The sequence below is a fragment of the Thamnophis sirtalis genome, unplaced genomic scaffold (genome assembly GCF_051295495.1).
Source record: "Thamnophis sirtalis isolate CommonGarterSnake01/CBP01778 unplaced genomic scaffold, rThaSir2_p1.2 scaffold_4, whole genome shotgun sequence".
NCBI classification, from domain to species: Eukaryota; Metazoa; Chordata; class Lepidosauria; order Squamata; family Natricidae; genus Thamnophis; species Thamnophis sirtalis.
In genome coordinates, this window is record NW_028261384.1 from 7,974,470 (window position 1) to 8,001,853 (window position 27,384).

General features: G+C 42.2%; 1 protein-coding gene and 1 pseudogene across 1 annotated transcript in view; both read right to left on the reverse strand.

Moving 5' to 3' along the window:
• Positions 1–1,729: 1,729 nt before the first annotated feature.
• WDR48 (WD repeat domain 48) overlaps positions 1,730–27,384 on the reverse strand; it is a 36,995-nt gene continuing 11,340 nt past the window's right edge. Inside the window, exons 5-19 of the mRNA XM_014054622.2 lie at positions 27,199–27,328; positions 25,492–25,580; positions 22,787–22,888; positions 21,991–22,215; positions 19,890–19,964; positions 18,662–18,764; positions 17,001–17,098; positions 15,468–15,575; positions 14,210–14,306; positions 13,218–13,313; positions 8,160–8,265; positions 6,714–6,801; positions 4,907–4,983; positions 4,624–4,816; positions 1,730–2,810 (exon numbers count right to left, since the gene is read on the reverse strand). Of these exons, the coding sequence (XP_013910097.1) occupies positions 2,715–2,810; positions 4,624–4,816; positions 4,907–4,983; positions 6,714–6,801; positions 8,160–8,265; positions 13,218–13,313; positions 14,210–14,306; positions 15,468–15,575; positions 17,001–17,098; positions 18,662–18,764; positions 19,890–19,964; positions 21,991–22,215; positions 22,787–22,888; positions 25,492–25,580; positions 27,199–27,328 (1,683 nt within the window). The 3' untranslated portion in view covers positions 1,730–2,714. The remainder of the gene's footprint in view (positions 2,811–4,623; positions 4,817–4,906; positions 4,984–6,713; positions 6,802–8,159; positions 8,266–13,217; positions 13,314–14,209; positions 14,307–15,467; positions 15,576–17,000; positions 17,099–18,661; positions 18,765–19,889; positions 19,965–21,990; positions 22,216–22,786; positions 22,889–25,491; positions 25,581–27,198; positions 27,329–27,384) is intronic.
• LOC148045763 (uncharacterized) lies at positions 10,723–12,693 on the reverse strand (annotated as a pseudogene).

The following is a 27,384-nucleotide window of genomic DNA, read 5'->3' on the forward strand; positions in this document are numbered from 1 at the left end:
GTGGAATGTGTATTGTCTTATCTTGTGAAATCAGTCCTAAATCGGAAGTTTGACAATAGTAGGCCCATATAAAGGCCAACTGAACAAAATAAAGTACCATTCGCTTACACCGTGTCCCAGCAGGGACTCTTGACATTAAATTCCTACTTCAAAATCCCATCAACTGATTAACACCACGGATCGCTTGAAAAGACGGAGGAGCTTTAGGATAGGCACGTTAGCTGGGGATTTGGGGGAGTTAAAAAAATGTCTTAATCTATGTGAAGATTTACGGGAGTTGGTTCTTCAACTCTCCCGGCCTCCTACCATTTATGGCTTTTTAAATAAAGGAGCAATTATTGGCCAGAAACCAACTGGCAGCCATAACAGTGTTCCGTGTGAATAGGTTGAACGCTGTGAAGTCCATGCCAGCAAACCATCTGGACGAGAGTTTCTTTTGTGTTGTTTTACAAGCACCCTGCTGTGCTGGCTGGAGGATTCTGGGAGTTGAAGTCCACAGGACTTAAAAGTCGCCACGGTTGAGAAACACTGTCCTATGCCCAGTGAATACTTTTAGTTATGCTGAAAGTTGAAAACATTTTCATACAGCAGGTCTTACACATTCTGCTTTTTGAACAGTGAAACCAACTCTTTTAAAAGGAAACACCCCACACAGCTTAAAATTTTAGCTAAAGGTTTTTATTATTATTACTTCTATACAATTTTGAAGTACATATTTGTTCTTTTGCCATTGGCAGGCCATCTGCAAATCTTTCGGAAATGGTTCCTTCTGGATGTAGAAAATAAAATTGAAATCTTGGCTGATTTTAAAAATAAAACAGAACAGAGTTAAAATTACTTTTGGTGGCGATACGGAGGGTATAAAATTTGAATTACAGATTTTTAAGGATTATACTCCCGGACAAGTTAACAGTTATCTTTAATCAATGAATTAACCTACTTCACTCAACTGTAATGTTGCACAGATATGGCAAACTACACTTCTGTACATAAAAGATGAAATTTACACAAAGTAAGAGGCTCAAGGTATGAAAGACCTGTGCAGGCGTCCTTTTGAATCAGATCTTCATTTAATAACTTGAGTTAGCTGGAGCACACGTGGCCAACCCAAACATGTCTTAACTCCAGCGCCACAGTCACACTGACAACCTTGCAATGTCTGTAAATAAATATGTGGTTACACCACACAATACAAACGGGGGAAAAAAATACCTGAAAACAGCTGTGATTTCCCCTGCAAGAGTCAGTAGAAAAATTATTCTCTTCTGAAAAACACTCAGAAAGAGACAGCTGAATAGCTCAAAAGATATCCTAGTATTAGTCAATAAAACAACATCCTATATCATTTTTACTGTTTCGTATAATTCATGTCCAGCCCCAACAGGACTTTTAGGTCAAATGTGCAATCCTTGCTCCTCTCTACTTACATGGGAAGTGTACAAGCACCTCTTAGACTGCAAAAACAAAGTTTTATTCCTTATGCACCTACAGTTGGAATAAATCTTCACTAATGGGTGTAGTCTAAATCCAACACTCATCAGGAAGCAAAAAATAAAAATTAAAAAATGTTAATTTCAGAAGGAAAAGGAAAGAAAGGATCCAGATTTATCAGACTTTCTTAAAAAGGCATTTGTGCTTCTGTCTCAAATCAGAACTGCTATGCTAATGCTCCTGTTTCAATTAAAACAAAATTCAGTTTTTCTTGTTTAGCCACTGGGATGTCTCCTCCCACTTTCTGTAATAAATTAGACTCTTACAAATCAAATATGAAAGAACTGTCACATGGTGTGTTTTTTTTAAAGAGACAGTGCAAAATAAAAAGCCAAGATGGGCAGAGCTTGTGATACAGCTTACAACATCAAAAAAAAATACATACAAAACAATTCAAGGGAAACTTTTTTTTTGCTATCACACAGGTCAATTTTTCTGCCAAATGTCAAATGTGATCCTATGGAACTGAACCAGGATGCTGCCTTCTAGCACAATGGAAAATATGTATTTTGAACTCTAAAGTTAAAGGTGCTGAATGAATTCATTGCAATGCTCACACATTGAACTGACCCTGTAATAAACACAGCCTACTGATTCTTGAGTCAGTTATCAAAATGTTTGCCTAGAAAAAATCACAGATGAAAGATAACAATCAGCAAGGACATTATTAGCCTCTCCAGTCTAGACTACAGAAACTGTTCAAGAAGAGTAAATCTGTTGCACGGTTAAGTAGAACTTATCTGGCATAGTGGTCAAAATTCACTACGTGGAATGTATTAGCAAAATACAGTACATGCAGGGTTGGTTTTTTTTTTTCCTAAAAAATAATAATAATCTAAAAATGAGTTAGCAGCAGGACTGAAAAATTTTTCATAGCAAGCGTGAGTGAATAAAGGATGATCATCTTGGAAATAAAGGGAAGAAAGGGCACAGGTACCTGTACTGGGTCACCTGGTCGCTGTAGGCACCTTAACATGAACCTGTCAAGGGCTTCTTCTATCACTCTTGCTTGACACTTTACTACAGACAACTTTTGAGTTTCGTTATACCAATTTCCTCTATGTTACAGATTTATTAGTCACTTCAATTCAAGTAGATTCTGTCTGCGCTGAGTCATTAAAAGTGTCAGATCTTAGCATTTAAGTGGGCTTCTAGAGTACTAAGCTGGATTCAGCACGGGAAGCTCAAATTAGTTAATAACCAGTTGGATTCCACCAGGTAGCTCACGTTGACTTCTGCCGGTAGTGAAGGGTCAAATCACCCCCACTTTTCCATATGAAATGCTTGACGGTTCGAAGGTCCATATTGGGATCCAAAACCTGTCACATAAAATAATAATTCAGATTGAAATATATCCCCAGGTGAAGAAGTACACTCTTGCAAATCTCTTCCAAGAGCTAATTTGCAAGCACCAGAGAGCCACGCTCAAAATAAGTACAGATAGTCCTTGATTTATGATCACAATTGAGCCCAAAATTTATGTTGCTAAGTAAAACATTTGTCCCATTTTACAACTTTTCTTGGCTACAGTCGCTAGGTGAATCATCGGTTAAGTTAATGACACGGTGGATAAGTGAATTTTGTTTCTCCACTGACTTTGCTTGTCAGAAGGTTACATGACCCCAGGAGTCAGTTGCCAAGTGACTGAATTTTGATCGTGTGACCGTGTGGATGCTGCAATGGTCATAAGTATGAAAATTGGCCATAAGCCACTTTTTTCAGTAGCACTAACTTTGAATGGTCACTAAATGAACTGTTGTAAGTCGAGGACTACCGGTAGCTCAGTTTTATCTTGTGGACTAGAAGCATACATCTGAAACCTTATCCAGATCAGTTATATCAGATGGCTGGATTTGTTCCCTTCGCAATGAAACCCCTTTGAGAAGAAAGCAGTGCCATTTCAAGGCTTGCCTATTGCCCAAGAAAATTTTGCCCTTTAGGGAGGAGTTTCTCCTTATCCACGGATTCTATAAAAAAATAAGCTTTCCAGAAGATACTAGACATTCAAAGTCATTTTCACCAGTAGTGGGATTCACTTACCTATCCTACCAGTTCGCAAATGTGAGTGTGCGCTATGTCAGTGCACCATCTTCTGCGCATGCACAGTGCTTGCACATTACGTCGGGGTGGGTGGGCGGAGTCTCTCGCAACCGCTGCTACCGGTTTGCCCAAACCAGGGGAAAACCAGCTGAATATCACCTCTGATATTCTCCCACTTAGTGGTTGAGACACTAAGGATTGAGCAACAGGTCTGAGGAGGAGCCTTGTTATTAAACGCAGTTTCTCAACTGTGGCCAGTTAAAGATGTCTGGATGTCAGCTCCAATTCATCTTAAAATGGCTAAAAACTAGATGAACTGATTTAATGGAGTATTTTTTCATTCTCTGGGGTGAACCCTTTGGAGGCAGCTGTTGAATCAGCACTCAAACCTTATGAATATAATCATACTTTTGTCATGTATGTAATTGACAGAACCCCAGATGTATGGGATAATTTTTTAACATTTACATCAGTGTTTCCCGATTCTGGGAATTGAGATCCATACATCTTCAACTGTTCACAGCTGGGAAGCACTGATTTAGAATTTCCCTACTTGCATCCTGTTTCATGTTGCCTAATCAAAATGCAATTAAAATGCTATACCAGCCATCGAGAATATACAATATACATCCAACAGGAACAGGAAGTGCCTCACAGGAGCAAATAGAGGTAAATCCTAGAGAGGCAGGAAATGCATCACAGAACAATGGAGATGAATGCTGGAGAGGAATAAAGCTGCATACAAGGCAGACATAACACCTGTAACACATCCCACTCAGAGGTGGGTTGCTACCGGTTCGCACCAGTTCGGGCGAACCAGTAGTGGAAATTGGGACTGGATCACCGAACCGATAGGGACACAGGCTGGCCACGCCCCCGAACTGGTTCCCCGGTTGCTACTGCCATTGCCAGCTTGTTTTTTAGTCATTTTTCATGTTCTGCACATGTGCAAAACAATTTAGTCAACTGTGCATGAGTTCACAATGCGCAACTGGTGCATTGCATGTTCCAAGCGAACTGGCAACAAATCTGGCATCAACTCATCCCTGATCCTACCCCTTCTCTTTCTATGAGGAGCTCCAAGCTGCCTACCTGGTCTTGACACAAGAGTTCGATCTTCTCCTCTGCTAAGACAGCGATGTCTTCCTCTTTCTCTTGTTCCCCAGTCTTGTCGTTATTGGAAGAGCTTGTTGTTTGGGACTCATTGTCGAGGTTTATTATTTTTTCGTAAACGTGCTCCATCACCTTCCTAACTTGCAACATGTCACTGGCTGAGAGCCGATCCCTAGGGACAAAGTGGAAATTGGTGCTGAGCTGACAAGCTGGTTTTCTTACTCTAGGAAACATTTTTATGAATACTCCTCTGAATACTTACTTCTTTAATGTTTTTGCTCCGGAAGAGGAATGAGGTTGGAGGTAGAAAGGAATTTTATTAAATTTTGGCATGTTCTTCTGTAAAATAAAAACAAAAGCAGGAATCAGTCCATGTTCTTTCAATCTTATAAGAAGTAGACTTGTGTAGTTCTTATATAGGTAGTCCTCAACTTACAATAGTTCATTTAGTGGCTGATTAAAGTTAAATGGCCCTGAAAAATGTGACATAGGATGACTGTTTTTCAGTTACGACCTTTGCAGTATCCCCATGATCATGTGATCAAAACTCAGATGCTTGGCTCATATTTATGACATTTGCAGTGTCCTGAGGTGATGTGATCCCCTTTTACGTCCTTCTGACAATTGAAGTCAGGAAGGAAGCCAGATTCACTTAACAATCAGGTTACTAACTTATCAGTTGCAGCGATTCACTTAACAAAACTGTGGCAAGAAAGGTCTTAAAATGGGGCAAAACGCACTTAACGAATGTCTCACTTAACAATGGAAAACATTTGGGCTCAATTGTGGTCGTAAGTCGAGCACTACCTGTATAATGGGATTTAGAACAAATCTGATACATACAATCCTTGACTTGCGACTGGACACTTAAGTGACCATTCAAAGTGATGATGGGCCTACTTTTGGACTACTTAGAACCTGGATTCAAAGTTCCAATGCTTGTGACCCCAATCTCATGGTCACACAATCGAGCTTTACACCACAAAAAGTTTATAGCCCTGTGCAGCATCCCACAGGCACGTGACTTCATTTTATGAGGATTTTGCTGAAACCTGGCACTTCTGGCCCACAGCAAACCTTTGGTTCACTCTACCAGAGTTTTGCTTAAAGACCGCTGCAAAATCAGACTGATCACATGACCAAGCTGTTTTATGACTGTCGCGGCTTATGACTAACGAGCAGGGCTCCATTATAGTTGTAAGTTAAGGACTATCTACATCTGATACAGATTTATCTGTGTTTAGCTAGCAACTAAATTTCAGCTTAGGCACAAGAATTAGGCTCTTTTTTCTTTTCAGGTCATAATATCTCCCTCAAATTCCAGCAACATCAAAATATTCTCCCAGGATTTTCAAGCATTTCTCTTGAGTGGGCATGAGAAAAAGTTAAAATAATGCTTAATAATTATTAATTTACAATAATTATAATTTCTAACTTGGATGTGATTATCTCAGTATCCATTTATAACAGGGTGAAGCAGTTTTATTACTCCTCAGTAATTTTAACTCCAGGGAGAATGACAAAAGTTTGTTGGCTGAAATGGCAAAATTGACCACTTAGATTAAAGAAAAGAACACAAGTAGTTTTGTTTCCATGCAAAGACTGCTTTTCGTGCTTCGTGCTTGAGGTGGAAAAGAATGAAACTCTTTGGGTTTTACCGATTAGACTGATAGATCTTTATAGAAATGGCTTATTCATATTATGATGAAAAAGCAAAAAGTTGTGGTTTTATGTTACTGCCTTATTTTACTGTAACAGACTCAGTCTGAGATGATTTTTTTCTTTTTTTCCCCCTTATCTTTCCTCACTTCTCTTTCCTCTTTTCCTCCCCACTACTTTTCTATTTACTTTGTATTCTAAAATACTTTATAACTCAATAAAAACGTTAATAATTATGCTAACAGCAAGGATTTGTAAAAAAAATATAGCCGCAAAGAGATCAGAATATTTTTTCCAGCTTCATTATAGTGGCTCCTGACACACGTGGTAATTAAAGTCCTCAGCAAGTAACATTTTCAGAAAGAAAATAAAAGTTATTCCAGACATTCCTGGTTTCTCGGCACACTTACGTCCACGGTGATGTCAATTACCCATTGTGGTACAGTTTCATTAAGGAGCATGGATTCAGTTTCACCACCAGAATCTCGGCATAGCAACCTGTATAGAAAGAGTTTGGAAAAGCGGTATGAGTTGCCACACTCAAGGATCAAAGGGAAAAACGTTAAAAATGTAAATATATAAGAAAACAGGTAACTATATTGTTACCTTTTACCCCAGCTAACCCACACAATCCAGAGGTGGGTTCTTACCAGTTCGCACCTATTCGGTAGAACTGGTTCGTCAAATCTACCGAACCGGTTAGAAGAGGTTCCACCAGTGGACCCGGAAAGCAGGCCACACCTACAGAAGAGGTTCCAAAATTTTTTGAAACCCACCACTGGTCCTTGGATATGATTATTCTACACTATCATGCTTATATTTATAAAACTCAGTGCCTCTGTGAAAGGTAAGGATGACTACTGCGTTTGTGGTGCAATCAGAACATTGCGTGTGTTGGAGTTGTTTTAACGTAAACCAAAGATGCCTTTTAAAAACCAAGTTTACATCATATTCTTATGCATGCCAGTGCTGTGTGTGAGGTAATTTAAGGTGGTTCTGACAAGTGTCGTCGGCATCTTCATATCCGGTCACATGGGCGGCAAGCCACTTCCATCCGGTCACATGGGCGGCAAGCCACTCCCATAAAGGAGGCCACACCCACAGAGTAGGTTCGAACTATTTTTGAAACCCACCACTGACACAATCACTGTGTGAGGAAAAGTGGGATATAAGTCCAACATGTGTATGTGTGTGTTGTGAACAGAGGAGACAGGGAGAGAGGGGGGAGGAGAGGGAGAGAGACAGGGAGAGAGAGAGAGGGAGGGGAAGAGGGAGAGAGGAAGAGAGGGATGCCAATATTATTTCTAGGGATTGCTTAGGGTCACATGACACTTTTTGGTAAAGCTCACTTTGTCACATGACTACAGGTAGTTCTTGATTTGCGACCACAATTGAGCCCAGAATTTATGTTGCCAAATGAGACAGCTATTAAGTGAGCTTTGCCCTATTTAGTGACCTTTCCTGCCACAGTTGTTAAGTGAATCTCTGCAGTGGTTAAATTAGTAACCCAGTTGGTGAAGTGAATCTGGCTTCCCCATTGACTCTGCTTGTCAGAAGGTTGCAAAAACAGGGTCAGGCAACCGTCATGATCCGATTACCAATTGGGGTATTGAGCATCTGAATATTGATCAAATCTCCATGGGGATGCTGTGAACAACGGTCATAAGTCACTTTTTTCAGTATGGTTATACCTTTGAATGGTCATTAAATGAATTTTGATTAAGTCAAGGACTACCTGTATGTTATCTACTGAAGACAGGCCCTCTTCGATAGCTTTAACTCTAGTGGTTTGATGAAAAAGTTCATCCCAACATGACCACCGACCCCCTCCAGCTTCCTTGACGGAGTTTCAGTACCTAAACAAAGTGCGTCCTCCAGCCTCCCCAAAAATAACTGGCGTGTGTGGTGGCACTTGGAAGTAGCCGTTTCCTTTTTGCAGCCTGTTCTCCTGTTCGCCATTCACTGTTACCAGATGGGTAAATAAGAAAAAAGACACGTTGTTATTAAGACCAAAAAATAACTGAATTCAAGACAAAAGAACGACCGGTTATAGCAATGAAATCTAGTTTATATGCATAATTAAAATATTAAATCTAAAGACGATTAGGGGATCGAAGGCTCAAATGTTTGAAGAACGGATGCAGGAATTGGACAGGTCTACTTTGATGAAAAGTAGTGGTGATGGCAGTGTCAATCACTGCATCAGACTCCTAGGACATTTTGTTTTACCAAAAGCTTTACTGAAGATTCCTGTGGGTACAGAAGTAGAAAAGCCAGTTCTAACAATTTTGCACGAAAACAGCATAGGAAAATTTACCCTTTCTCCCCCTGGACCCCCCCCCCATTGTCCATCGTCCACCAATCATTTGCACCCTCTTTGTTTTGGGAACTGTCTGTCTACCTCACATTCCTCAGGAGCCAGGAGCGTCAAACTGGCAGCCTACGGGGCGGATGCGTCACTTACAGGCCACACCTACCCTACCTCTATGAATGGAAAAAACATCATGAAAAAGTCACGTTACAGCAATGTGATGCCACGCATTTGACACCCGTGCCTTAAGGTGTTGGGTCTGTCTCGGGCTTCTTATTTTATGGAAATAAATGTAGCATGCGTCATTCCGAGCACCAATGTCTTTTTGCTTTCTGGGAAGGAGATCCTCCCTTCTAGGACTTGAGACTACTTTCCATTTCATTTAAATTGGTAAATACTATAGGAATGCACCATTCCGATTTTTAGTAGAATAGGAGATATCCTAGCCTACTAAAAATTAGTAGGATAATTGTAGATAAATATAACCTATGCTTATCCATATCCAACTTCTCCATTCAGTCACATCTGACTCTTGGTCCATAGAATCACCAAGAGTCGGACATGACCGAATGGAGAACATCATCATCATCCCCTACACAAAGAAAAGCTCTTTGGGGATCCTCCACGAATAAAAGCAGGAACGGGTCCAGAGAACAACAAGTTGAAGAACACTACTTTAGATCAGGGGTCCCCGAACCTGTAACCAGTCCTCATCCCATTATGAACTTGTCCACGCAAGTGAGCAAAGCTTTACCTGCACATGTACGGGATCTGGATAGCATGCAAAACCATGCCCCTCCCTCAGTCCGTCAGGGTCCCCAATCAGGGACCGGTTTGTTTTGTTGTTTGTTTGTTGCATTTATATGCCGCCCTTCTCCCAAAGGACTCAGGGCAGCGTACAACATAAAAAAAACACATATTACAAAAATTAAAAGGGAAATTAAATAAAGTATTCAAAAAAAAAACCCCAATTAATATTAACAATAAAAATTTAAAAATTAGATTAAAATTAACAATTAAATTAATCATTTATTTTATTCTGTTAAGGCCAGGCCGGCTTGCTGGAAAAGCCAACTTTTTAGGGCACGTCGGAAGGACCGGAGGTCGGGGATTATGCGAAACTCCGGGGGTAGCTCATTCCAGAGGGAAGGCTCTCCCCCTGGGGGTTGCTAGCCGACACTGTTTGGCCGACGGCACCCTGAGGAAGCCAACTCTGTGGGATCACACTGGAAGGTGGGAGGCTACTGGTGGCAGTAGGTGATCTCGCAGGTACCCTGGGCCTAAGCCATGGAGCGCTTTAAAGGTCATAATTAGTACCTTGAATCGCACCCAGAAAACAACTGGCAACCAGTGCAGGCCGCCTAAAAGGCTGTAACATGAGAGCACCTAGGTACCCCAATGATAACTTGCGCAGCCGCATTCTGGACCAGCTGAAGCCTCCAGGTGCTCTTCAAGGGCAGCCTCATGTAGAGAGCGATGCAGTAGTCCAGGTGAGAAAGGACGAGGGCATGAGTGACTGTGTACAGAGCATCCCGATCCAGAAAGGGGCGCAACTGACATACCAGGGGAACCTGGTAAAAGGCCCCCCTGGTCACGGCCGTCAGGTGTTCTTCTAAAATGAGCCGCCTATCCAGGAGGACTCCCAGATTGCGGGCCCTCTCTGAGGGGGCTAAAATTTCTCCCCCTATCATCAAAGATGGAACAAGATGCACAAATCGGGATTACGGGAACCACAGCCACTCAAGTCTTGGAGAGATTGAGTTTGAGCCTGTTCTTTCCCATCCAGATCTGCACAGCCTCCAGGCATTGGGACATCACATCGAGGGCATGGTTTGGGTGGTTTGGGGTAGAGATGAAAAGTTGGGTATTATCAGCATATTGATGATACCGTACCCCAAAACCACGGATGATCTCGCCCAGTAGTTTCATATATATGTTGAACAGGAGGGGTGAGAGAATTGACCCCGGGGGAACTCACAAGTGATGCGCCTCGGGGTCGATCCCTGTCCTCCAGTCAACACGAACTGTGACCGATCCGAAAGGTAGGAGGAGAACCACTGTAAAACGGTGCCCCCCACTCCCAACCCCCCCCCCCCCGAGTCGTCAAGTAGGATGGTTGATGGTATCGAAAGCCGCCAAGAGGTCTAATACGACCAGCCCATCCTGGGCCTGCCAGAGATCATCAACCAAAGCGGCTAATGCCGTCTCGGTGCTGTACCCAGGCCTGAAACCCAACTGAAACAGATCCAGGTAGGCAGCTTCATCCAGGTACTGGGGAGCTGACGTGCTATCGCACTCTCGACAACCTTCGCTACAAAGCGAAGGTTGGAGACCGGACAATAGCTGGCTAAAGAAGCTGGGTCCAGGGAAGGCTTCTTAAGGAGGGGCCTCACCACCCTGCCTCCTTCAAGGCGGTGGAAAAGAACCCCTCTCTCAATGAAGTGTTGGTAATCGCCTGGAGCCAGTCTCATGCCACCGCCCGGGAAGCCGTAACTAATCAAGAGGGACACGGGTCCAGCACACCAGTGGCAGCACTGAGTCTTCCCATAATCCTGTCCATGCCCTGGGGAGTCACAGGGTCAAACTCATCCCAGATAGTCTCCACAAGATTTATCCCCGTCGACTCGCCCGAATCTATCCAGTCAAGAGTCCAAGCCTGTCTGGATCTGAGCAATTTTATTCTGCAGATACGGAACAAATTCTTCAGCCCTACCCTGCAAGGGGTCTTGCCCAGTTCCTTGGTTAAGTAAGGAGCGGATCACCCTAAACAGGGTGGCTGGGCAGTTATCTGCGGACGCGATAAGAGTGGAAAAATGTTGCCGTTTTGCCGCTTTTATCGCCACTAAGTAGGATTTAATATGAATTCTTACTAGTGTTCGATCAGATTCGGACCGGCTGGCCTCCAACTACTCTCTAGGCATATTTTCCAGTGTTTCATCTCCTGGAGCTCCTCGGTAAATCAGGGAGCTACCAGGGATCGACACCGGGTCAGAGGCCGCAACGACACACCGCGATCCAAGGCCCCAGTGGCTGCCCTATCCCAGGCTTCCACTAGGGCTTCGGTCGAGCTATGAGCAAGGGGTTCAGGAAAAGTCCCAAGCTCCATCAGGAACCTTTCAGGGTCCATCAGGCGCTTGGGGCGGAACCATCTAGTCGGTTCTGCCTCCCTGCGGCGAGGGGTAGCAGTATGGAAGTCAAGCCTGATGAGGAAATGATCAGACCATGACAAGGGTTGCATAGAAATATCCCCTAAATCTAGATCATTCATCCACTGCCCAGAGACCAAAATCAGGTTGAGCGTGTGTCCCCGTTATGGGTGGGGTCTTGAATTAACTGAATTAGGTCCATAGCCGTCATGGAAGCCATGAACTCCCAAGCTGACTCGGATGTCTCGCCAATGGAAGGTAGATTAAAATCCCCCAGGATCATAAGCCTGGGGAAATCAACCGCCAATCTGGCTAACATATCCAGCAGTTCCAGCAGGGCCGATGAAACATAGCAGGGAGACAGGTATGTAACAAAAAGGCCCACCTGAACTCCAAGGCCTCATTTCACAAAAAGTGACTCACACTCGCCTATATGAGGCACAGTGACCTCCTGAGGTCCAAGACTTTCCCTAATAACCACCGCCACCCCTCCGCCCCTGCCCTGTGCTCTCGGCAGGTAAAACGCCTGGAAGCCTGGTGGGCATAATTCACTAAGGGGAACACCCCTCTCATGGTCCAACCAGGTCTCCGTAATGCATGCCAGATCTGCTCTACCCTCTTGTATGTGATCGTAAATGAGGAGCGTCTTATATACCATGGACCTGGCGTTAAGCGACATCAGTCGGAGACCAGGGTCCTGTAATCCCGAGCACCCGGGGGTGCGAGAAGGGCGATGGTCGGAACATGCGATTGCTCTTAAACAGCGAACCCGCATCCCCCAACATAATTTGGCCCTCGGCCCCCACCATATCTGCCTCTCCCACAAACAGTAGAGATGGTGAACCCCACAATGGAGTGGCTTAAACTGGTCCCTAGTGCCCAAAAGATTGGGGATTGCTGCCTTAAGATGACGCTGTCCCATATTTGTTCAAATTAAAAAAACATTTTACCTATCTCAGGAATATGTATGTATGTATGTATGTATGTATGTATATATCCATGTTTTTAGGTATGTCCCGTGTTTTCCCCAAAATAAGACAGGGTCTTATTTTCTTTTGACCCCTGAAATAAGTGCTTGGCCTTATTTTCAGGGAGATCTTATTATTTTTGAGGTGCAGGAGGCAGTGAGCATGGTCACCTCATGGCTGCTGGTGTGTTGCAATATTTCTGTGGAGGGATTATTTTCAGGGGAGGGCTTATTTTAGCGCATGTGCTCAAAAGCCCGATTGGGCTTATTATCCGGGGAGGGTTTATATTCGAGAAAACAGGGTATGTATGTATGTATGAAATTTATATACCGTCCCTCTTGCCATCACTTTGGGAACTAAAGGCACTGATCCGCATGGGTTATTCTATGAAATACTTTCTGTAAACGCAAGAGGGAGTTACCAAATGCCAACTTGAAATACAGACCAGAAATGTGTCAGTCCCTCAGAGGGAAAGAAAGAGATGCTCACCATGATTCATCTCATTTTCTTCTTCATCCATGGGATTGATGTGGGTCCTAGGCCAGTATTCTAATAGAGCCTGCAGCAGAAGCCCCCCGAGGTTCACTGTGTATTGCGATACAAAGGAAATAAAAAAGCATGACTAATTATAAACAATTCAGGGTGGTACTGCTATTATTCACAGATGCTTGAACAACAGTGTGCAGTGTTTGTTGAAGGACGCAATCCGCCCCAGTTATATCAACCTCTGGGATTTTTCAAAAGCAGACTTGCTGTCCCACAGAATACAGGTAGTTCTTGACTTACGACCACAACTGAGTGCAACATTTCTCTTGACGAGACATTGGTTAAGTGAGCTTTGCCCTGTTTTACAACATTTCTTGCCAATGTTCTTAAGTGAATCACTCCAGTTGTTCAGTTAGTCACAGGGTTGTTAAGTGAATCTGGCTTCCCCATAGACTTCGCTTGTCAGAAGATCGCAAAAGGAGATCACATGACCCAAGGGCACTGTGACAGTCAGAAATATGAACCAGTTGACAAACACTTGAATTCTGATCATGCGATCATGGGGATGCTGTAATGGATGTAATTGTGAAAAACGGTCTTGTCACTTTTTTTAGTGTGTTTGAACGGTCACTAAGTGAACTGTTGTAAATTGAGAACTACAACATTCAGTTCCTTGACATCTCCAAGCCTTCGCTGGCATCTGAAGTAGTTTTATCACCTAAGCCTTAATTCTATCCTTATTACAAAGGTAAAAAGTTTAGAAGAGGCTTTCAACAATGGCTGAAACCCTAAGTCTACGAAACTGAACTGTTTAAAAGTTTGGAATATTGTTTTCCAATTATTTCAAAAAAAATGTCCATCAGGTTTGTTCCATTTCAGTGACAGAGTCCTGAAAACTGAATGAGTTGTATACCAATTGACCAATTCCAGTCTAATCAGCCAACACAAACAAGAAGTTAAAATTCAAAAAATTGATATTAAGACAATGCACTCACGTTTTGGATCAGATCCATCTGGACTGCTAAACCCAGCATCTTTGGCTGAGACCCAAGCTGCAAAGCAGTCACTTTCATCTAAGGTGATCGTTAACATCTGAAGGAAGGAAGGAAGGAAGGAAGGAAGGAAGGAAGGAAGGAAGGAAGGGGAAAAAAGAAAGAAAGAAAGAAAGAGGAGGGAAGGAAGGAAAGGAAGGAAGGAAGGAAGGAAGGAAGGAAGGAAGGAAGGAAGGAAGAAAAGGCCATTAGGTGGGACTGTTTTATCGGCATTCCAACACAGAAAACCCTGATAAAGACATCTGATTTGACAGCAATTATAAGCAAAAAACAATGTAATTTATTCATTACATTATAGATCTATTTTAGCCTGAATAGGATACAGAATAAAATTGTGTTCATTGCTATATTTCCCTTTTAGTTTTCATTAAAGTTGAAAGAAATGTGCACAAATTAATACACCAAAGAGGGAAAAGTATTTCTTGAATTAAAATTACTATACTGGCTACAATATTGAAGTGTATATAAGTGGCTTTTCTTGTTCTGATAACACATGACATTGTAAAAACAACAACAGGGTTTTTTAAGAAATGAAGGGTTTTTAAAAATCTGTTTTACTTCATGTTCCATATAATGCTCCGTCGTATGTTTTGAGTTAAAAAAATTACCAATGCAGATATCAGGGGTCTGAAACAAAGAGATGATGCTATACCCGTGATGGGGAACCTGTGGCACACAGAGTCCTTTCTCTGGGCACGTGAGCTGTTGCACCAGCTCAGCTCCATCACACATGTGTGCACGTCTCTTGCCGGTCAGCTGGTTTTCAGGTCTCTGCCGCACATGTGCGGGCGGCAGGGCTCATGCAGGAGATGCAAATGCATGCACGGGGGGCAGTCATGTGCACATGCATGGGGGGGGGGGACATGCGGGGAGTCGCGCGTGCTTGCACAGGGGATGGGGGTGCGCGGGGGCAGGGCGTGCACATTGCATTATGGGTGTGTGTGTGTGCATGCTCACACACTTTCGGCACTTGGCAACAAAAAGGTTAGCCATCACTGACCTATACTCATTCTTATTCAGGCCACTAGTTGGGTTACCAAACATTATTTTAAATCTCTTGGCACATTGTCTGAACAAAAAAGGGGAAGGGGAGCCATGAGCTCCCACCGAGCTCTATAGAAACTGAATAGTATAATTGAACAGCAAGTCAGCATAAATCATCTCATCTGAAATGGTTACTATTGTTAAAAATGTGCCTTACCCCAGTTTTTAAGTCCACTGAAAACCAGTTTGGTACATACACCATTTTGAATCTTTTCTTAATTTCTTCTTCAAAATCCGTTTTTCCAAGATCTTCTACTTTACATGCCTAAATATGAGAAAGCCAAAGAAACCTTGCAGTCTACCATATACATGTTATTTAGCATAGTATAAATATATAGTACAATATATATACTATAGTAATTTATATACTAATATAAAAATTAATTTCCTCCCATCGGAGCAGTTGACTTGGTTGGCTAATTTTCTATTTAATCCACCAAAATGTTTCACAAAACTGAAAGGAGCTCTTAGGACAGCTCACTGTAAATCAGAGGTGTTCAACTTTAGCAACTTTAAGATGGGTGGACTTCATCCATCTTGAAGCGTAAACTTCCAAAATTCTCCAACCAGTATGATGTAAATAAAAAAAAATGCCTTACCGGGGGTCTTTCTCAAAAAAATTGTTATAGTCAATGGCTGGATAAGTTGTTATAAGTATTGGCCACAAAAGCAACTGCAAAGTTACGTGTTTTAGAATAAGCGTATAACAATACCTTTTAGTGACATATATTTTCCTGGGGTCCAAGATCACTGCAGATGGGGACTGCAGCCAAGAAATTAAAAGACTCTTGCTCCTGGGGAAGAAAGCTATGGCAAATCTAGACAGGATACTAAAAAGCAGAGACATCACCCTGCCAACCAAAGTGCATACAGTCAAGGCTATGGTTTTCCCAGTTGCAATGGATGGCTGTAGAAGTTGGAGCATAAGGAAGGCTGAGCGCCAAAGAATGGAGGCCTTTGAACTCTGGTGCTGGAGAAGACTCCTGCGAGTCCCTTAGACTGCAAGGCCATCCAACCGGTCAGTCCTAGAGGAGATCAACCCTGACTGCTCTTTAGAAGGCCAGATTCTGAAGGTGAAACTCAAATACTTTGGCCACCTAATAAGGAGGAAGGAATCCCTGGAGAAGAGCCTCATGCTAAGAAAGACTGAGGGCAAAAGAAGAAGGGGATGAGAGAAAACGAGGTGGCTGGATGGAGTCCCCGAAGCAGTAGACGTGAGCTTAAATAGACTCCAGAGGATGGTAGAGGACAGGAAGGCCTGGAGGAACACTGTCCATGGGTTCACGATGGGTTGGACATGACTTAGCAACTAACAACAAATACCTTTTAGGCAAAGGAATGATGTTTAGATCTGGAAATGGCTCTTAAGAAACAGTCAGAAATGACAAGCAGCAAGTTTGGTAATTTAAAATATATGAGTGCTATAGGAATTCAAGCCTCCATTAGACAGATACTGCCAACTGGTTTATGTTTTAAAGAAGAGGTGGTGAACTATGGGCCTCTTTATGACCTGTACATTTCAACTCCCAGAATTCTTGAGTCACCATGCTCAGGAGTTGAATTCCACAAGTCATAAAGCGGCCATAGTTCCCCACCCCTGTTCTTAAGGATTAAAAGGGCAAGGAACAAGGAAAGGAGGAGGTTTTTAAATGCCCAAATCACATACTTTTAAACAACTAGTTCCACTGACCTTCAATACATCCCAATATGCCACATTGTTGTTTGTGTCTTTGGTTAGTATATGTCGCTTGTCGTTGAGAATGTGGCACTGAATGATACTCGCACCCCCTAGGAAAGAGGCCGCAAAAGTGAATCATGTAATCCATGCCAATTTTACATTCAGAAAAAATACATAAAATATGGCATTTTTCCAGTAAGAAAAACTCAAGAGCCTAAATTACATTTTTTTTTCATCTTACTCTCCCTGTAATGTTCTGATACCACAGAAAGAAGGAATAGTGGGGTTGCTTCAAAAGTTTTGGTTTTCATCATTTGGTATGTTACATGAGCTGAAGTGGCACAGTGGTTAGAGCGCAGTACTGCAGGCAACTTCTGCTGACTGCCGACTGCTTGCAATTTGGCAGTTTGAGTCTCATCAGGCTCAAGGTTGACTCAACCTTCCATCCTTCCAAGATAGGTAAAATGATGACCCAGATTGTTGGGGGCAATAGGCTGACTCTGTAAACCACTTAGAGAGGGCCGTAAAGCACTGTGAAGCGGTATATAAGTGCTATTGATATTGCTACATAGAGTCAAGACCTTTGACTCTATGTAACATTTGACTCTACGTAACATGACTTTTTCCATTTAAAAAGGAAAATAGTGTTTTTGAGGAGCCATCAGGCCTTTTTTTCCTGCTCCCGCCTCTCCGCCGCCTTCCTACTGGCTCCCGTGGCCTCAAGGCTCCTCAAAAGCACGGCGGTGGCACCGGTGGGAGCTTTGGCAGCTTCACCTCAGCGGCAGCGCCGGGCAGCAAATCCGGCAGTGCTGTTAGAGGAGGAGGAGGCAGCAGCAGTTAGTCCAGTGGTGGCGGGGGCTTTGGGGCTTCACAACTACCGTCAGTCGCCCCGTGCTCATCAAAACAAGTCCAGGGCCAGTTGGCCAGTTCTAGCCGCCCGCAAAGGACCTCCTCCCCAGCTTCCTGAGCCTGTGGCAATAGAAATCACTGTGTGGCAGTTGAAAAGTGCTGCACGGTGTTTTCTTGCCATATGCGCGGCCGCGCAACCGCGCACCTTAAAGGGAACAGTGCCCATATCCCTGCCCTCTCCCTTCCCTCTCCCTGCTGGAACACACAGACACAGACACACACCCTAGGGTCAGTGGTGGGTTCTGGCCGGTATGCCCCGGTACGAATGTACCGGTGTCTGCTGGGAGTAGCAGGCACCGTTCCGGTACAGTACTTCGGAGGGCCCACCTGCGTTCCTTACCTGGATTTGACCCACCCAGGCCATTTGCACACACAGCGTACGGCGCCTGCGCAACGCTCCGCCGAGCAGCTGGAGCATTACATGAGATGGTGTGCATGTTCGAAGGGCCCACCTGCGTTCCTTACCTGGATTTGACCCACCCAGGCCATTTGCACACACAGCGTACGCCGCCTGTGCAACGCTCCGCTGAGCAGTTGGAGCATTACAGGAGATGGGTGCGCATGTGTGCGCAGCGCACGTGCACGTGGACGCCCGGCCCCGGCGCAGCACATCGGTTGCAACAGGATCCAGAACCCACCACTGCCCAGGAGTGTCTTATCCCCCCCAGTATTTGTTTCCAGAGGGTAAGTCATCTGTGTACCAAGTGTGGTTGAAATTGCTTGAGATGCTCCAGAGTTATGCTGGAACATACATATAGCCTCACCTTTGATAACTTGATCCGGTTGTGTACATAGGGGTGTGATTGGGTTAGAACAGTCATTGTCATAATCACCTGATGCTCTAAAGTTATGAATTCCTTTCAAATTCTGAAAAAGAAAGTGAAAAGAGAGGATAAGCCAAGGCAGTATCCTTTAAGTAAATGATCCAGTAGGAGCATATATTTATATATTTTTCCATTCCTACAACGAATTGGCGGATATCAATTTACAACACTTCATTTAGTGACAGTCTGAAGTACACCAGCACTGAAAAAGGGACTTATGATTGTTTCTCACAATTACAACCATTGTAGCCGTCTCCATAGCCACATGATCAAAATTCAGATGCTTAGCAACTGACTCATATTTATGACGGGATCATGTGATCCCCTTTTGTGACTTTTAGACAAGGAAAGTCAATGGAGAAGCCAAATTCCCTTAACTTCTTACAACTTTACAACTGGACCTGGGTACTTGAGAGACCGCCTGCTGCCAATTCCTCCCAAAGACCCATTAGATCGCACAGGGTCGGCCTCCTCCGGGTTCCATCCACCAGCCAATGCCATCTGGCTACGACCCGGGGGAGGGCCTTCTCTGTTGCAGCTCCGGCCCTTTGGAACGAACTCCCCGCGGAGATTCGGACCCTCACCTCTCCCCCTGCTTTCCGAAAAGCCGTTAAACCTGGCTGTGTCGGCAGGCCTGGGGTTGATGAGCTCCCTTCCCCTCTTGACAGGTGTGGTTGTTGGTCATTTTAAATGTCTATTTTGTACTTGTATGTTTCCCCTTCCTGTTTAAGTTGTTCACCGCCCTGAGTCCCTTTTAGGGAATAGGGCGGCATATAAATAAAATAAAACTAAAACTAAAAAAACTAACTAAACTAATTCACTGAACTGTGGCAAGAAAGGTCATAAAATGGGGCAAAACTAACTAAATAACTGTCTTGTTTAGCAATGGAAATGTTGGGCTCAACGTGGTTGTAAGTCGAGGCCACCTGTAATTTACCCGAGACTCACAAACCAATCTTCCCGTTTAATGAACTTTATAAAAGCCTATAATTTATTCAAAATGAATAATGTATCAGAGGGAACCCAATTATTCTCAATCCCGATTAATATTTTTTCCCTTAGAGCAAATAAATAGTCAAACACCATTTTGCCCCAGGAGTGAGTGACAAATGAAGATGTAAATTTTAAAAACACATAGATTAAAACATGACTGTGATACCCTTCATACCCATTTATTCACAGAAGACTTTGTCGTTGCAACCCACAGTGCTGGGGGAGGATCAGCGGATCGATCAAGTTCCATCTAAATGAGAAAGGAAAATCTGTATCTTAGAATGGAGCGCTTCTCAAGGGCATTTTCTTAGAAAATGATGCACACAAAAACCCAATGCAGATTTAAGATTCCTTCAGAAGATAGAGAGGTCTGTGGTTTAGCTTTATGTTCTTTTCACAGGAAGTTCTTCCCCTTAGGTACCACAAGGAAACAATGCACCAAGAGGGAAAGATTATTCAAGATGAACCTGACATGATGCCAACTTGAGTATATCCATGTAGTATTCTTGGCAAGGATATGGACATATTATTTTCTTCCTGTAGAACTTTTCTTCTTAGTCCAAAGAATTGGTGGGTTTCAAAAATTTTTTACTACCAGTCCTGTGGACGTAGCTTGGTGGGTGTGGCATGGCTTAGTAGGTGTGGCTTGGTGGGCATAGCAGGGGAAGAGTACAGTAAAATCAATTTCCTCGCCACTCCAGGGGAAGGTTATTGCAAAATCCCCATTCCCTCCCAATCAGCTGGGACTCGGGAGGCAGAGAATAGATGGGAGAGGGGCCAATCAGAGGTGGTATTTACTGGTTCTCTGAACTACTCAAAATTTCCGCTACCGGTTCTCCAGAACTGGTCAGAACCTGCTGAATACCACTTCTGGTCTAAAGCAGGGGTGGGGAACTATGGCCCTTCTATGGCTTGTGGACTTTAACTCCCAGAGGAATTCTGGGAGTTGAAATCCACAAGTCATAAAGGAGCCATTCCTTACCTCTGGCCTAAAGCCACAGCATTCCCTGGACTCCTTTCATCCAATTACATTATGAATCTGTCCTGTTATTTTACAATTTCTGCCAAATGCTACAAAGAGTGAGCTGTGACCTCTCTGCATCATGGAAGGTTCTCATCAACTTAGCCAACTACACAACCCATGGTACAGAAACCTGGTATTGTCCTTCCCTAGCAATTCTGCATAAAAAGGGTCAGCAGAATGTTAGGAAAGTTCACAGCATTGGATTTCATCAGATCCTAGACTGAAAGAGATTTATATTTTATTCTCTCTCGGGTGAGACAGAAGACAGGGCTTTCATGGCAAGTAGGGGAAGTTAACAGGCGACACGTGATTTCAAGTATGAAAGGGAGAGCGATCACATGTCTGTATGGTAATCCAATTTAAATGTTTTGTGATTCGTTTCATTAATATTATTATGAAGCATATGATAAGAACATTACAGAAGAGAAATAAACATATATACACGCAATGTATATAATTACAGATAAAACTTTTATCGAGGTACCACAGTGACCTCATAACTGGATGTCTGATTCAGTTATCCAGGAAATTGCCTCTGGAGTTGCTTCTGCAGAACCTCTAGGGCCGTGATGGAGAACCTCTGGTATGTGTGCCATGTTGCCTGGCACGTTCCTCTTCCGGGTTTTGAGAATGCATGCACCGATCAGCTGGCCTTTGTACATGCGGCAGCGCCAGAAACTAGAAGAGCTGGTCTTCTGTTTTCCGGCGTGCGCATGCGCGGCAGTAACCGGAAGACTTGCTAGCTGGCGTGCATATGTGTGCGGGAAATCGAAGACCAGCATTGCCACATATACAAAGGCCAGCTGATGGTTGCAGGCACATTCCTGGTCATGGCCCAAATGAACGAAGTGCTCCCTTTTCAGCACAAAAAAGGTTTACCATCACTGTTCTAGGGAAAGGCAATCATTTCATTAAGTCAATACAGATATAAGATACAACAGTAAGAAGGGTAAATTATATCAGTGTTTTTCAACCTTTTTTGTGCAAAGGCACACTTTTTTCATGAAAAAAATCACGAGGCACACCACCATTAGAAAATGTTAAAAAAATTTAACTCTGTGCCTATATTGACTATATATAAAGTGTTTTTCCCACGGCACACCTTACACTATGTCACGGCACACTAGTGTGCTGCGGCACAGTGGTTGAAAAACACTGAATTATATTATGTATTTCTCCAACAATCATCGGGACAGTCAAAAGCATGCCAAAGAATGAAAAGATCATTTCTCCAATCTTAGAAAAATATTACCTTAAGAACTGGTGCTTTTTCTTCACAAATAAGCACACGGATATCAGGGTTCCGTAAATCTGTACAGTATATCTTTCTGTCTCTTCCACCCGAATAAACATGAGTGAAAGCTTCATTGACTTGAAGTGCCCATACGCCTTCGTCATGGACTCTGTACGTAGCTATACATCTCTGCTGACCAAGTGACCAGAGTCGGATAGTTCCATCAGAACTTCCAGAAAGACACTGTAAGAATGAGAGTTTTAAAAAAATGCTGCAATACCCAATTTTAAGCACAAAGCCACAGACAAAAGCAATATTTTGACCAATGGAATGCAATGGAGGTGCTTGGTGTTATTTCAACTGTTTCTCAACTTTGGTGAGTTTAAGAAGCGTGAACTTCAACACCCAGAATTCCTCAGCTATTATGGCTTGTAGGGGAATTCTGGGAGTTGAAATCCACAAGTCTTAAAACTGCCAAGGCTGTGAAACATCAAACTAAATGATTAAAAGCTACATTTACTGTACTACTTTTGTCATTAAAATGAAATACTCATCCATAGTTTGACCCATTCATGTTTGACACTTGACTTAAAATGCCAGTCTTGTTCATTGGCTCTGTAAAAAAGTACTCATAATGTATAGGTGTTAAATATGCAATTCAGTTCAGGATACTCAATAAGGATACAATAGTGGATTTAAATGTAATTTTTGCTTAAGAAATTGGAACTATGTTACTGAAGTAGGTCTAATTGGATGGAGAAATATATTACAAGATGGAAGCCAAAGAACTGATGGAAGTATATTAAAAACATACCTGTGTACCATCTCTGTTCAGTAGCAAAGCTTTAACGTTGTCCGTGTGTCCCTTGAGTTTCATAAGTTTTGCACAGGTTCTTGGGTCCCATACCCTTAAAACCTATTAGAAACACAAAATTGGTACCATTTTTGTAACGGTATTAAATGTATATATCCGTACACTCCTTGAAATTAGGTTTTCAAAAGCCATTCACATTAATATTAGTACTATAAGATGTTACTTATTTCAAAACCTTTAAGGCTTAGATCTTTTAGAAAAATAATATTTACTCTGGAGAGCAGTCAGGCTGGTTTTTTTTTTTAAGTAAATGCTTCTTTGTAATAGTTTTTATATATCTACTCATCATCCTCACCCACCAAATCAGCCGCGTATATGTCAGTATAACACCGCTTGGTTTGGTGGTGGGATGGAGAAAACAAGACCTTATGAACAACAAAAATTCTAGAATAAGCTTTGTTCCTAATATACACACACACACACGAACAAACCTATATGTATATAAATAAAAGGCTGTGTGCGTGTATGTGTGTGTTCTCCATCATAATTCTGGAACACTTTGAGCAATTTCAACCAAACTTGGTTCACAAATGGCCTACACTCTGGAAACAAATATTGTGGGAATAAGACACTCCTAAAATCCCTCATGGTGTGTGTTTTGTTAAGATACAGCCTGTTAATGGTTTCTACTGTACTGCCATAAAATGGATTCTACTGTGCAGCCAGGTGGAGTTGTGATGGTAATGGCTTTACAGTACTCCACCAGGGGGCTCCCTCTGGTAAGAAGGAAAATTCAACATTAGAAATTACGTTTGGTCCGGACATTTTCCCCCTATAAATAAATACCCAGGCAATGCCGGGTTATCAGCTAGTTGAGTTATAAAACTGTACCAGGAGTTTCCTAACCAGCCAGGGAATTCTGGGAGTCCATTCATCTTTAAAAGTTGCTGAGGTTGGAAGACTCTTTTGCTAAACTACGTATTGCAGTCTTTGAACATCTCAAACTTTTCTCTCTCTCTGCTCTACCTTTAAATTCTAAAAAACTGAGCTGATGTCCACAGCTTACAAAATACTGTTCTACTGTTAATTGTCTCTCCTCACAACACATTACACTGAAGACATGCAGACCAAAACAGCAACACTGGGAAATAGGATATCCTCTTTCAATTACAATGTATTTTGTTCCAAAGATGGACCAGATCAATAGTCTATTTGACGGAGTCAAATGCAATCCTTGCACAGCATGGTTATAGCAAGCCCAGGAAATTGCTTACATTTAAGTTTATTTAAGGAAAGTAGATGCCACTGCTCAAAAACTGTAAACTTGGAATCCAAGGTATTAAAATTATCTGCTCCTTTAATGGTTTTTCTTCCTGATAAGGCAGAAACTTAGTCATACGTATCTGAAGAGAACTCCCTATGGTTTGCCTCATTAACACATTGCATTAGCTGCTGGTCAATATGGAAAGAGAACGTATACAAGGAAATCCAAAAGAAAAGCAGCAACTCAAAACTACAGGCAGTCCTCAACTTGCTATTTCAATTGAGCCCAAAATTTCTGTTGCTAAGTGAGATATTTGTTGAGTGAATTTTGTCCCATTTTACAACCTTTCTTGCCACAGTTGCTAAATGAATTACTACAATTGTTAATTTTAGTATTTTAGTATTTTATTAATACTTATAGGCTGCCCTTTTCCCTGAGGGGACTCAGGGTGGCTTACATAAAATAAGGGAGGGGGAAATACGAAACAATAAACATAAAACAATACATAAGAATAAAATAGTACACAACATTCATTCAATATTCGGGAGGGGGCAGTTAGTAAATTTTAAGTTAGTAAAATGGTTGTTAAGTGAACCTGACTTGTCAGAAGTCCACAAAAGATGATCACATGACCTCAGGACACTGCAATTGTCATAAGCATAAGTCAACTGGCAAGCATCTGAATTTGGAGAAGGTGGCACAGTGGTTAGAATGCAGTACTGCAGGTCTAACTCATTGCTCACTCCAGAAGTTCAATCCTGACGGGTTTCCAAGGTGGGTAAAATGAGGACCCAGATTGTTGGGGGCAATAGGCTGACTCTGTAAACCGCTTAGAGGGCCGTAAAGCAGTCTGAAATGATATATGACTAAGTGCTACTGCTAAGTGCTATTGCTATTTGGTTATGTGACCATGGGGATGCTGCAACAGTCACAAGTGCCAAAAATGGTCATAAACCATTGTTTCCAGTGTCTTTGTAAGTTCAAACAGTCGGTAAATAGCAATAGCACTTAAGACTTATATACCACTTCACAGTGCTTTACAGCCTTCTCTAAGCATTTACAGAGTGAGCCTCCCCCCCCCCCCCCACAATCTGAGTCCTCAATTTACTCACCTCAGAAGGATGGGAGGATGAGTCAACCTTGAGCCTGGTGAGATTCAACCTGCCAAATTGCAGTCAGCCGGCAGTCAGCAGAAGTAGCCTGCAGTACTGCACTCTAACTACTGTGCCACCAAGGTTTACTACTGTAAAATCGAGGATTATTGAATTAGAATGGGAGATCCTATAACTACCTCTACACATGCAGATGGATATTTTTTTCCCCTTTTCTACTGCAGAATAGGGCGCCTGAATTTATTTCATAGCTGTACACAAACTTTTTTAGTAATCCTTTCAGCAATTCATTTCATCCTGTGGGGATAAGCTGCCTAAATTGTGATTACCTTTTCAGTGGACCCGGACACAATTACTGTTCCCATCTGATTCATAGCAAGACTGTAGATTGAGTCTTTGTTCCCGCTAAGGGAGGAAGCTATTGGATAGAAAACACAATATTATTTAAGAGAAAGCACTCCAGGAAGTTGGAGGGAGCAAACAAAAAACAAAAACAAAAAGCAACTTGAAATAACAATTCTAATAGCAAAAAAATGAATACAGCAGTTTGCAACTATATACAAATGTTCAAACATTAAGGATTTTAAAAACTACCCACAGAAAGAACTCTTTAATAAAACTGTTCATTGTATTTCAATTGCGAGAGATGCTTTAAGATAGAAAAATTGAATTTTATGTCACAATGTGGTAGTGTTGAATTTATATAATTACTTGAATCTGCAAAATTCCAGTCTTATATCTTATCTTCAAAAAAAAAAAAGGAAGAAAAACAGACCCAGGAAACTACAGACCAATTACATCAATGCATGGGAAGATATTGGAAAAAATAATCAAAATACAGATCTGTGAACATCTAAAAACAAATAAAGTTGTAAGTAGTAGCCAGCAAAAGTAAGTTAAAAATCAATCATGCCAAACCAATTTTATTTCATTCTTTGACAAAGTGACTAAATTAGTAGACCAGCAAAATTCTGTGGACAGAGTATATTAAGACTTCAGCAAGGCATTTGACAAAAAAGACCACAATCTATTTCTTGGTAAACTAGAAAAGTGTGGGACAGCATCATCACCAGATGGATTTCTAAGTGGCTGACAAACCATACACAATGAGTAGTCCTTAATGGTATTATATTTACATGCCATTTTAGTCATCACATTACAAAAAAGATGTTGAGACTTTGGAAAAAGTGCAAAGAAGAGCAACTAAGATGATTAAAGGCCTGGAGACTAAAACATATGAAGAATGGCTGCAGGATTTGGGTTTGGTTCGTCTAGAGAAAAAAAAGAAATAGGGGGCACAAGACAGCAGTATTCTGACATTTGAGAGGCTACCACAAAGATGAGGGGGTCAGTTTATTTTCCAAATCACCAGACAGTAGGACAAGAAACAATGGATGGAAACTAATCAAGGAAAAAAGCAACCTGGGATTAAGGAGAAATCTCCTAATAGTGAGGGCAATTAACCAGTGGAACAACTTGCCTTCAGAAGTTGTGGGTGCTTCATTACTGGAGGTTTTTAAGAAGAGACTAGACAGTAACTTGTCTGAAATGGTATAGAGTCTCCTGCCTGAGCAGGGGGCTGGAATGGATCACTTCCAAGGTCTTTTCCAGCTCTATTCTGAGTGACTGATTAAGATCCCTATCCAATAGTATATTGTACTGTCTTCAAAGAGAATGACAAAATTTTTGAAGGAACAGCAGTTTTTTCCTAGAAACTCCGATAACATTGCTATCACTCAAGATAAATGCAGGGGGAATATTACATATAAAAATGTTATTTCAAGATTGTATCAATTTTCAGAGATTCACTACAAAGGCCATCCTAATGTTTATTTTCTGAAGGACACATGGTCAACCCTTAAAGCCCCCTGCATTTTAGATTGAATTATTTGATCATCAAAGCACGTCTCCAAGCTTGCAACTTTAAGACTTGTGTACTTCAACTCCCAGAAATTCCCAGGCAGCATAAGAAAGTTGCTAAGTTTGGAATCCCCTATCTTACACAAACCAGCATGGGTTCATTTCTGGATACTTACTCGTGACAGTATTATTTGAGGCAGTCAGTGCAGTTAGTGTATTTACATCCCAGAGGAATATTTGTCTGTCCAACCCAGCAGATGCTACCAATTCTTTGTCTTTTGCATAAGCCAAAGCTTTCACATAATCCTAAAACAAACAGAGACATGTGGCAAATAGAACAAAATAACCAGAATACTGTTATG